The following is a 13373-nucleotide window of genomic DNA, read 5'->3' on the forward strand; positions in this document are numbered from 1 at the left end:
TTATGTTATTGTACACCTGTTATTGACTCTTATGTTATTATACACATGTTATTGACTCTTATGTTATTGTACACATGTTATTGACTCTTATGTTATTGTACACCTGTTATTGACTCTTATGTTATTATACACATGCTATCTTGACTCGTATGTTATTATACACATGTTATTGACTCTTATGTTATTATACACATGCTATCTTGACTCGTATGTTATTATACACATGTTATTGACTCTTATGTTATTATACACATGCTATCTTGACTCGTATGTTATTATACAACTGTTATTGACTCTTGTGTTATTATACACATGCTATTGACTCTTATGTTTTATTATAAGATATTTCGTAAAAAAAACACTTTTATGGCATTAACAAATGCCCATTTTCATTCAAAGCTTTTGTGACGTTTTCACTTCATCGAGAAAGGCGCCTGCAAATAAAAAAGGGCAGACAGCTGAACCTACGGCAATGAGAAAGAGTTCCATCCCTTTATAATTATTAAATTTCCTCAAAATTTGTTACATTATTGTTTAAACAGAACCTCCTTCTTGTGTGTTTTCCGTGTGATGACAAGTATTCTCATAATTCTTATAAGAATACTTATGTGTATGTAAAAATACCTTTGGAGCTCCATGCGACAACCTTTTTCGAGATCATTTAGCGAAGGGCAATAACTTTTGTTACACGGAGTAAAATGTCACACAAATTGCACGTGCACAGTTTCCCATGCTGACCAACAGTCCGTCACGTGTTTTCTTTTTGCAGACACAAATATAACAATTTAGCAGTAAAAACAATGAAATATAAGTATGGTAAGACATTCTAAAATGTTTGCTATGTTAACGTTAGCTTAATCTTAATCTTAATGATTAAGAATGGGCGGAGTGAATGAAGCTAATTCATGTCATCTAACTGACTTAGAATACAACATCATTGTTGACAATAGTCATTGCAAAATCTGACGAAGGGATTGTGTATCGGATGAGAGGCAGTGGGCGAACCTTTAAACACCCGCGAAAGTTGAAATTCTTAATGATAAAGCCAAGTTCCTAATGATTGCTTATCTGCAATTGTATTGGCTGTAAATGTAGGTTGCATTCTAATGCCAGATACAGAACATATATCTTGTCACGAGTTCTGCAGGGTCGGTATCGTTCCAGTTGCAATATATACTGAAGGCCCTTATATATAACTGAAGTTTAACATTGGCTGATTGGCACAAAGCTGACAATTTGAAAGTACGTTGTGCCATAAGTCAGTGCAATGGATATTGTGAATGAGCATTCAACACACAAGATGTTTTCAGTATTCTTAAACGTCAATATTATTCATAGAAGTCAAAAGGCAATAATTCTAGTTAAACTTTATGTAGAACAAAACCCTTCTTTTAGGATCCCAATTTCTCCCAACCAAGATAAGAATATCAATATATTTGGCCATGCTTGAAATCCTTATTTTGCCAACGGGAAATGATAAAAAAATACTTGTATGAAATAAATGAATTAAAATACAGTTTCGCTACATTTTGTTTAACTGGGGTGGAAGAAAAAACATCTACCATGGCCGCTCGTGTACGATAGGTTCATCCCAATCAGTATGCAGGGTTGGGATGAACCTATCGTCAACTCTCATCCATGGAAGATACTAAAAGTCTGATTAAATTTGGGATCCTTCTGTAGTCATCCAAAAGGTGTCAGTATCTTAAAACATTAAAACAAAATAGCAAAGGGCCATAATTGACTTCAAAAATATACTCAACACAAGATCCCTCCTTCACGTTCATATACACATGATGGAAGTTTGAAGCCAATCATGCAAGTGATATATGAGGAATTCGACATTCACAAATATTCACTATATACTATATAAAGAAAACTATAAAAAGGTTATAGTTCTGGTCATAATGGTTTTAATGGTGTGACACATATTATTTGTTTTGCTTTACTCTATAATAATAAAATCAAGACGAAAACAATAAGTGCAGTTCTCTTGGTCAATATGGTCGCAGCAAACAGATCCTTCCTACTCGGTTATCGACAAAGAATGTTGCCTAATCATCTATGAAGGGTTTATGAAAATCCTTTTAAATGTGCATGAAATGTTTTAAGTTTGCTCACAGAAAGAAAAAAGGGGGTACAATTCTGGTATTAATATACACAACACAAAACTTTCCTTTTGAAATCAACTGCAAATAATTTCTGATCAAGTTCGATGCAAATTCTCCTAAAGGTGTATACAACGATCGACACAATGATTTTAACATATACTTTGTATTTAAACATAAATAACACACAGCCATATGTAATAAGAATGGACGAAGTACAACATTAACTCATGGTCTTCTGAACATAATACATGATCAGCTCAAAGAGTTTGGAGTAACACTTCCTAATGGTGTAATAGAGGTTCAACACATAATACTGGTCAAGATTGTCTCGGTACTAAGTCCGTCATCTGAACATGACACCCGATGATATGTTGATGGGTTTTTTTTCTAATTTATTTCAGGACTTCAATATTATTTAAATCAATTTCTGATTCATGGTTAAACCAGTACTGGCGTCGAAAACACAAGATCAGGGTGAGGGGCGAACAATTATCTTCATAAACCATTCTCATCCAGTTAATGCAAGAAGCGAATTTGTCCATTATTATAAGAGTAGTTCGACTTTATTTGAAACTATGTATACCTTCAATAAAACATTTGTGGGTAGCGTTGCTTTTGTTTTCCTTTTCATTCAAGGCAAACACTTAACAATCAAGTGTCATATTGATCAGACATAAAGTAAACAGACGATATTTATTCATTTGTTCTATATAGATTAAAACGTGTGTCGTACCGGAAGTTTCTGTTTTCTATTTAAATTCGTTATTAAGGTGAGTCAAGAGTTTACCTTAATGTTTACGCATTTAGTAGTTTTGTTAGTTTATTATTGTTGTTTAGTTGTAAACCGTTCTTACTTTTCTCAATATGTACGTTAAATGCAAATTGATCAGATTTCATGTTTTTCTTTTGTTAAAAGAGTACTTGAAATTGTATAAACGGGTTCAGTTTAAATTACCATTTAGTTTGTATATAAGGGAAACGGGTAAAATTGCACAACCATTTACGACGGAGGGGGTTGTGTTAATCGATGGTTTAGCAATAGCCCCTTGAACTCTTGTTTATTGTTGTTTTAAAATATTGATATTTATTGAAAAAAAAAACATAATAAATAATAAGCAAAGCATTCTTTAAAAGCATTTCAATCGAAATGTTTTTATCATACTATCTAATATATTGAAGAATGCCCATGACTCTTAAAATATCTTAAAATATTCAACTTACGGAGATATAAAGATAATGAAGATAAACCACATCTCAAACCGTATGTACTTAATTGGGGAAAAGGAGAATTTAATTTGACCCTATTTCAGCTCTGACTTCGGAAATATACTGCAATTTATCAAGTATCACATGTCCGCGTTAAATCAAATCAGAAACATGAAACCAATATGATTTAATATTTTACATATACATCTGTATAATAACTAAACTTCTTTTATCTGTACATTCCTTTAAAGCAGTATGTGATCGTCCATAATATATACGACATGATGATGTAGTTCTTATCTTAATATGTGTCAGTATGTGTTATGTATGTTTTGACGATTGGTCTATATGATTATTAAACTGTTTTCTTTTTAGAATGGAGGTGTCAGGCAAATTGTTACCGGTGGATAAAAGTGAGTCTACAACTGACCCTGCAAACTGCCAACCCTGTTCCAAGGACGGTAAACACGTTCCTGCAATATCATATTGCCAGGTCTGTGCGGAATTCCTGTGTCCAAGCTGTGCGAAAACTCATCGAAATATGTCAGCAACAGCTAGTCATGCCCTTCGTGAGAATGGAGACATGCCTAACCCTGCCAGTGCTTTACTAGAAGGTGGTCTTACCGAACCCTGCAAAGAACATCCAGGGGAATTTATAAAGTACCACTGCCCTGCTCATAAAAAACTTTGTTGTGGTCATTGCATCGTTCAACAACATCAAGGATGCAAAATGAACATTATCGCTGAGGTTTCTAGAGATTTTCTGGAAGGGCGCGATTATAACACTCTAAAAGCAAACCTTTCTGACTTAAAAGAAGAACTTGGTCAATGTTCGAGAGACATTGAAGCTATTCAGGAGTCAACCACAGAAGATTGTTTAAAAGACCTTGATCAACTGAGAGCTTACACAACTGATATCAAACAGCACCTGGACCAACGTGAACAAGAATTGTCTGCACAGATCTATCAAATTAAAGAAGAAAAACAGTCTACGCTGAATTCACTAGCCACTAATTGTCAATCACTTCAATCTAAATGTCAAAAAACGACAACTCAACTCGAAACTCAGGAATCAAATTCCAACAAACTGTTCATAGCAGCCAACAGAGCATTAGAGCAAACACCTGGACTACAAAGGGAAGTTGAGGAACTAAAACACAAGATGAATATTCCGCAGTATAAACTCACTAAGGATGCAAACACAGTCAAATTCCTTCAGTCAAATTCAGTCATCGGATCATATGTCAAAGCTGCTGAAGGTGATTAAGCTTTCTAATAAAAGTAAATGTTATCATATTGATAATATATGACATGTGTATATGGTCCGGATAGAAAACTGCGATCCTAGGGCACCTGCGTTGCCAGGTAACGAGGCTTACCGAGTTACCGGCTACACAGCGCTCCCGAGGTTCGGGTTTTTCTCTCCGGACCGGAAACACATGATTTATGTTTTTCTAGAATACCTTAAATACTTTTTTTTGCAAAATTGATTTAGAAAAACGCATTTTTTGTACATTTCACCAGTAAGCGCGTGCGATGATGTTTTCTGACGTCATGGTGCGCAGTATATTTATTCAATGCATACGTTATGAAGTTTCTTCAATAAAACGTATTTTATGTTTATTTGTTTTTTTGAAGCTATATTTTTGTAACGTGAATGTTAATGGAAATTAATTATTGAAATATCACAATTATGCTTACATAAAGTGTATGGTAAGAGAAAAAAAATATTGCGTCACAGCGCGTGACTCATCTAGCAAAGGGTCGCCAGACAGAGTTTTCCAGCACGGCTGAATTTACCGGAAAAGCCTATCCGACGTGCTAGAAAATTGTATCATGTTATCAATTAAACAACTGGAACACTTTTTATGTACAAGCCTAATCAGCTTAGTAGAAGACATCAAAATATTATATATATATATATGACTTCAGAATATATTTAAGTGAACTGTATACTAGTATACGATAAAGGTTTTTTGTTGTTGTTTTTTCTGTAATATTTACGAGGTTTTATATTTATTATTTATTCAGATCAGAAGGAAAGGTTTTCAAAGTTGGATTCCAAGAATATCAGATTGATTAGAAAACATTTTTTCTCAAGTGACTTTATAACTGATGTCACCGACATGACCCTTCTTCCAGACGATAGGCTACTATTTGTTGACAGAAATAATAAGAACGTAAAGCTTATGCTATTAAAACAAGATGATTGCTCATCGGTGGAACTAAACAATGACCCATTCGGACTGTGTGTGTTGCCCGGAGACCGGGCTGCTGTTACACTGCCAATCCCGGGGAAGATTTGCTTGATAAAAACGCTTGGTAATCTCTCGAAGGAGGACTCTTTTGAGGCTGGAAAAGGATGTCGGGGAATTGCTTATCATGACGGAAAACTGATAGTGTCGTTTCAAAAGAAATTTAGTAGTCCTGCAAGAGTTGTTTTAATGGATTTAAAAGGAAACGTTTTGAAAAGTTCAGAAGACCATTCGAACAGGCTTAGTGTGTTTCAACAACCATTTAACCTAACAGCTAACAGCAAACATTCACTTCTTTACATTTCTGACTGTGGCACCAACATGGTCACAGAATTGAACATTGACCTTGCTGTAGTGCAAACATTTCCTCTTAAGACAAAACCAAGTGGTATTACATCCATTGGAGACACAGAACTGCTCGTTTGCAGTCGTTCAACCAACGCAGTATCTCACATTGATACATCTACGGGACAGATAACAGAAATTTTGGAGGGAAAGGACGGAGCAGATGGGCAGCGAGCAGTGCAGTTTTGTTTAGAGACACACTTGTTGTACAAAACCGAATATACTGACTCTAAATGTTCATTGGGTGTTTATAAAGTAAGTTAAAAGTATTCAAGGACGACAAGTGCGTGTTTGCTTTATAAACTACTATCCTACGTGTGTAATATACTAGTATGCGTGTGTATGTATGGATTTAGAAAAATGTATGTTTAACAAAACATGACGACGAAGTACTTGACAGTGCAACCTTTTTATATGCAAAATTGAAGTGATATAAAGTTGATTTTTGTGAAATATTTCAATATTTTTGTCAGTAAGCATGGGTTATAAACTAACAAAATAAATCAATGTAAAAACAATACATACATGCGTTATGTCTGAAATAGCAAAGCTTGCTACTACTGGTTGAGAAGCAGTTTCCGACGGAAAGCAGTTTCCGACAATTCGCCTTTTCGCGTACTTTCTTTTGATCTTCATAAAGAAGGTAATGCAACTCAATTCTATGGTTACTAGGCAATCAAAAGTTGGAGTTCTTACCGAGACACGTAAGTTGCTTTTATTATTATTTACTATTTAATGTTTGTTTTTCATTTTGTACACAAACTCGCACGTGGGGGTCGTCACGCGCTGCACATTACGCATGCGTGTGAACCTAATTTGCATATCTATGAATAGCTGCAAGGTTTTCCTAAAATGCCTTATACAAACGATGATCATTGTGTACTTATTTGTGAACACTACTGCCATGCTAGTTTCAGACCCACATTCACTATAATGTAAACAAACACAACATTTATCAGAAATGAATCAAAATATCAATGATATTCAGTGTCTTTCTGATTTTGCGAACGAACTGACTGTTATTGTTTACATTAGCGACGCTTCATTTTCTGCTACTGTACGGCACACTATTTTGGAATCATGAGGCTGCCTACGGGGTATTTATGTTAATTGGTTATCAATTAGTGAACAGAAATATAATATAGCGACCTTGCTGATGTGTTCATAAATATGTTATTTTAATAAAAACAGTATTTTAATCATTTCTTATATTATAACAATTATTGCTATGATTATTCTTATGAGTATACTATTAAAAAATAATTGTTTTTATTATTTATGAATTAATTATTATTATAATAATCATTATTATTATTATACTTGTCCCTATTTATACATAAATGTAAATACTTTTTATCATTCATGCAAACTTGCCACAAAAAAGTACCCTTTATACCAATTTTATCATTAATTTGTGATCATTTATTTCAGTAAACTGGGTAAAGACATCATGCCAAAACAATATTCTGATAATGATTTGAAGCATGCGATTGCCAGCGTCCGTCGGGGGCATTTAAGTATGTCAAAAGCTGCAAAGGAATTCTGTATTCCAAGAACAACCCTACATGACCATGTAAATAATCCTGACCTCCGCACTAAAACAGGGCCTCCAAAGCAGCTGTCTGAGGAAGATACTCAGGCATTTGTCAACTTCTCTCTGTACTGCGCAGCCCAACATCTACCTTTATCTAGAGAAAGAGCCCGCTGTTTCATTCTGGGCATTGTCAAGAAATCTGGTAACCTCAATACCTAAGATATAAGTTCGTTTATGTTACTGACTACTAAATTTAACACGGTTAAAATTCAATGAATACTCCGTCAGATTAAAATTTATGTATTTTTAAAAAATGTTCTACTGAGACTGCATCGCTATAACAAACATAATTATAAAGATGTATACATATTTCAGAGAAACCCTGTCTATTCAACATGGAGAATGGTCCTAGCGACGAGTGGTTTAGAAAACTGGAAGCCGAACATCACGCCATCCGTTTTCGAACAGCACGGAATGAGGACCGTTCCAGGACTACCATGTCCAATAAGAAGGTCATGGATGAATTCTTCCTGTTTTGGGCGGCACAACTTGAAAAAACATGGAGTAACTACAAAGCCAGCACAGGTACATTATGTAGAACGCGACGAAAGAATACCGCGCTTGAAGTTATTGAACAGAACTGTTTGTTTGTTTTTTAGGAATGCTTCACGTAATTTGTTTTTTTGGCAGATCTTCAATTGCGATGAGACAGGGTGGTGTGGAAAGGAAGAGAGCAAAGTCAAAGTAATTGCTCCGCGTTCGGGGCCAGTCAAGCAGAGACGTGTGCATAATTTACAAGGAGAGTTTCCCACACCGCACCTACAGAGAGGGTGTGCCCGGTACGCACATGTAGCATATAACACGTGTTAAACGAAATGTTCGTTACGTTTAAGTATGTTTCGTTAAGTATTCTGCAGTATTTTTGTACATTCACCTGCATTTTTATCTTTACAGGATCATGGCTATTTGCAGTGAGTGACACGGGGTATGTGAACACTGAGATCTTCTGTCAGTGGTTTCTGCGTGGGTTTATCCCTAACTGCGGTAAGGAACGCCCCGTTGTTCTCCTCATGGACAACCACGACTCACATATCAGCTTATCGCTAATACAGGCTGCACGGGCAAACGACATTGTTCTTGTCGGGCTTCCAAGCCACACCACTCACCTTCTACAGCCACTTGACGTTCACATTAATGGTCCATTGAAGCAAAAGGTAAATCGGCATGCTTGTTGTAGAAATGGTATTGTTATACCTTTATAATATATGCAATACAATGTTAAGTGCATACCAGTATGAATTGAAATTTTAAGACATTTTAAATAACTATATAACATGGTGTATATACCAAACCCGGGTCCACTCTATATGTAATACATGTTTAGGAACAGCAGGATTGTTAATGTTTTTAATTAAGCGACCATACATGCTTTGTTCAGGTTTCTAAGATATGCAACAATCTCGGATTCCAGAGACCAGGTGCGGCCATATCGAAGGCGAAGCTCCCGGTCATCATTTCACATGCACTCGACCAGACATCTTATCCAGCATAAAGGAGGCGTTCAGGCTATCGGGCATCTTCCCAGTGGACAGGAAGCAGATACCAGATGCCAAGCTGGTTCCACAAACCATAGACGTATCTCTACCACCAGATACCGAACCGATCCGTAGCTGTCATGCCTGTGGTAGCTTTATCGGGGATAATCCTCTCGTGAAGAGAGGGCTGGTGCCAAGACATCTCCGAGACATATTAGTGCCACCACCAATGCCGGCTGCCCCGATTAAGAAACCAAGCGCCAAGATTGTGGCGACAGGAAGAGTGATATCGAGCGACGATATATTAGAGTCGTTGAAGGTAACTTTAAGATATTATGGTTAATAAATGATAATCATAGAGACATAATATTTAGTATATACATTGCTTGTATTATGTTTTGAATAATTTAAATTTGAGGTTATAATTGACGCTGTGTAAAGGCACTCCGCTTGCAGGTTGTCATATTCTTTAGGCGAAGGAAACTGAGGCTGCAGAAAAAAAAGTTGCTGCAGAAACACGCGCGAAGGAAAGAGAGGAGAAGAGGAAACAGCGTTTACAGCATGAGGCAGAGCGGTTGTCGAAAAGGCAGCGGAGGGAACATGAGAAAAGGGAAAAATATTTAGAACGCGAGAACTTGAGACGTGAAAGACAGACATTTGGTAGACTGGCCGATAAAAAATATACGTGTGGGTTGTGTGGGATTCGGGCAAGAGTGAATGACGAGAACGAGGGCGTGGAATGGTATGGATGTGACAGGGCAGAGGATTGTAAACGGAGTGGATGGTATCATTTTAGTTGCCTGAGTGAAAGTGAGCAGATGTCGTTGCAAGAAAGTTTTTGATACCGGGAGTGAGTGGGTGTGCTTGTTTTGTTCTGAAGAATGATAATAAAGTTTGTTATATGAGTACATGTATGTTTCATCATCATCATCATCATCATCATCATCATCATCATCATCATCATCATCATCATTTCATAAATTTCGACAATATTATTTCAGTTTTATTTTGTGAATGAATAATACAACTCAGTCGGATTTACGTTAATTAGTAATATATAAAAAAGCAAATAGTCTTTTCTATTTTTTTATTTCTAAACATTTGACATTACGCCATCAGCAAGCGATAAATAAACAACCATAGAAAGGAAGAGACGTCAACCTCATATACTGCTTAATGACGGTACGTCATTATTTAGCAAGAAACCAATGACGTTGATAAAACATAACTATGATATAGACACATTTGTATGGGCATGTGAGTAGTATGGCTCACATGTCATACAATAGCTATAAATTATAAAAATATGTAACTGTATTAAATATCATATAGAAGTTTATCACTGTGACCGCTCGGACGCATTGTTTCAGTTTATGTAACCAAAATGTTTCCTTTTTTAAACGGTCTTAGTTGTTATCAACAACATCTATTGAAAGGACAGAAAAATCAGACAATGAACATTCAATCAATGCCCTGTTTTTGTTTTGTTTTTGCTAAGAGAGTTGTAAAATAGAACATCTCATAAAACAAAATTGTGCACAATCTGCTTAAATTTCACACTCTTAAAGGCGAAGCGTATATAAGGACATGGATGATGATTTTAATAAGATTGTATTGGGCATGGAGTATGATGTTATACCCGCAATACATGATTTAGAGGTATTTACTGAACACAGTTTTTGTCGTTTCCGTTGGCCTTGCGCGGTGTTTGACAAACGTCATAGAATCCTTTAGAATAAGTTGGTTATCTACGAATATTGTTTGGACATCTGAACATTCGGAACTCCTCGGCAATTTTCCATCGAAAACAACCTCGGTTTTATGCCGGTACATCAGTGAAAGTACTTAGTTTTTTTTTAAATAATAGCATTAGCGTATTGTAGTGTTATAATGTATACCGTGTATTACAAAGTTTAAATTGATGGCCAGTGATTAAGATTCCCATGAGTAAAGTCATTAACATTAACTGCTTATTTTAAATTACTACCCGATTTACAGCGTAGTCAAGTATCAAGATTTCTGACATTGTAAACCGTCCATAATACATCCGAGGTTGTTTTCGATTGAAAAAGGCCGAGGAAATTTGCTGAAACGAAGCTAGGTTGGTGTTATTCTAATGTGGTTTTCTTTATCTTCTCTAAATAATCAGTAAATATTGTTCTAAGCGTAAGCCATTCACAATCATTTTCAAAAACAACCAACCAAAAACAACAAAGCATTCTTGAGTATTTTAAACAAATGCATTGTAAATCTATTCATTTTGATTAGAAGCTGTTTAGGCGATCGTGAAAACAGCAAGATATTGAATATGTTTGCACTAAGTTAAGAAGACTAGAAGAAATGTAGTACCTGAACTAATTTTACCGATTTTTAATGATGGAAAAGAATAGAGGAAAAATAAACAAGATGGTACCTAAACTGAAAAAGTTGACTAAGTTGAACAAGGATATCGAATCAACAGATGAAAAAGAAAATTGCAGTAACAACAAACAATGCGTTGAATTGATACACATGTGACCAAGTTTTATCGAAGCTAATCTTACATCGAGGCAAATATTCTGATAAAGTTTCATGAAGATTGAAGATGAAAATTGCCTCTGTTTGTTCCCATGATTTGACCAAATGTCGTCTAAAAGTCTACCAAGATTACATCAAGGGGATCATTCTGACCACAGTTTGCAGAAAGTCTAACAATTCATACCAAAAAAACTGGTACGGAAAAGGTTTTTCAAACATTTGACTAAGTGGCCTAGATTTTGACCTCATGTTACCCAGTTTGAAACTAACACATAACATAAATACTGAACCAGATATATAGCCTATAGTGTGTTTCCAAGATTTTTCTTATAGTGACCCAGTTTTTACCCAATGTGACCCACTTTTATAATGCGGTGAGTTTTCCTGAGGGTAACATTTTGTCCAAGTTTAAACATAATCAGACAAATCATAATCGTGATATGGTTTCTGGCAAAGTTATCTGATTTGACCCAGTGATCTATTTATTTTACAAAATGTGATTTAATTTCAGATTTCAAGGGGAACATTATGATTAAGTTTGAAATATGGTGGAACATATATATTGCCAAGAGTGTGTTTAAATTATTTTCTATGATTTGACCTAGTGACCTAGTTCTTGACCCCATGCTACCCACTTTTACAAGCGGTGGAGGTCTCATCAAGTTTGACCAAATTTGAAATTTTCTGACCAATCCCTACCAATATATGTTTCTTGAGAGAAAAACAGGACGGACGGTAGGAAGGACAGACACACGAACGTGCAGACAAAGCAAAACAACATCTCCTCCCCGAAAGCTTCAGTTCGGCTGGGGCTAATAACAGCATGATAAAGACGCGATTAGGACAGTGAACTGCATATATGCGTATATGGAAGTAACACAGAACAAAACAATGAAGGAACTAAAATCGAAGATAATGTGCGTTCTGGTGGAGAAACTGTACCTAATAGAGATTGCGAAATTACAATCGATATATGTTAAATATGCCCTCTAATTCAAAATCAAAACATACACATGAATGACAAACATAAATATTTAGTGATAAACATTTAACTTCTTTCTAAATAATGCATTAATGGAAAATATTAATTACTGGTAAAGAAAACGTGTATTAAAAAACTGAAAATGCAAAAGTATTCAATGATTGGTGAGATTTACTGTGATCTACTATCGTCTCATAAGGTAGAAATATAATGTTTTCTGCACCTTTCTTCCAATTTTAACTCTGTATCCTTCATAAGAACCATTGTTTTCGACACTTATTCATCCTTTTTTTGTACATTAAAGCATTTGTTTTAATTTTGTTAAACCTTATGTTGGAGTAAGAGTGCATATTTAAGTTGACATATGCACGTTAACTGATGAAAACATTACATTCGATAGAGATTAATGTATATTTTATTCAATGTTTTCTTTAGTCATTTTTCATAGCTGGAGAGAACTTAAAAGCTCAATCAAATAAAACTACATTAAATCCCTACAAAATCGTAACTTGCGTACTTGAGCTTAATACGATAATGCAGTGGAGAAGTTTAAGGTCCTATTACAACCGATAAACACAATAGATATTGCTCAATGAGGATGCTGTTATTATTTACCATCAAAGAGTGTTCATTCGACCCAGGGACCGCAAAGTCGTAGGTGAACATATGTAGCAACGATTGAAGTAAGTGAATAAATTAAAAAATGTTTACATGAATCTGTGGTCACAGTGTCTAATACGGATGCATCTGCTTTGGACACACTTCGAACAAAAGAAAGAGTTGGCGTGTCTCACTCCTATCCATTGTTGTAAAATCATGGCGATACCGAAGAAACGAGTATATAAGTGCCTACGAAGCAATGCTTTCCCAGATTTAAAAATTCAAAAT

The 13373-nt window shown here is 35.4% G+C and overlaps 1 protein-coding gene across 1 annotated transcript; it reads left to right on the forward strand.

Moving 5' to 3' along the window:
- The first annotated feature begins 2806 nt into the window (after nucleotides 1–2806).
- On the forward strand, nucleotides 2807–6415 carry LOC128225171 (uncharacterized). The gene is made up of 3 exons (XM_052935221.1): nucleotides 2807–2881; nucleotides 3693–4576; nucleotides 5349–6415. The coding sequence occupies exons 2-3, from the start codon at nucleotides 3694–3696 to the stop codon at nucleotides 6179–6181; spliced, it is 1716 nt and encodes a 571-aa protein (XP_052791181.1). The 5' UTR covers nucleotides 2807–2881; nucleotide 3693; the 3' UTR covers nucleotides 6182–6415.
- The last annotated feature ends 6958 nt before the right edge of the window (nucleotides 6416–13373 follow it).

The sequence above is a fragment of the Mya arenaria genome, chromosome 2 (assembly GCF_026914265.1).
Source record: "Mya arenaria isolate MELC-2E11 chromosome 2, ASM2691426v1".
NCBI lineage: Eukaryota > Metazoa > Mollusca > Bivalvia > Myida > Myidae > Mya > Mya arenaria.

Excerpts from the sequence above, each read along its gene's own strand:
- LOC128225171 (XM_052935221.1), top strand. The coding sequence starts at position 3,694 with ATGGAGGTGTCAGGCAAATTGTTACCGGTGGATAAAAGTGAGTCTACA. Across the intron at positions 4,577-5,348 it reads ATATGTCAAAGCTGCTGAAG|ATCAGAAGGAAAGGTTTTCA; the intron begins GTGATTAAGCTT and ends TTATTTATTCAG.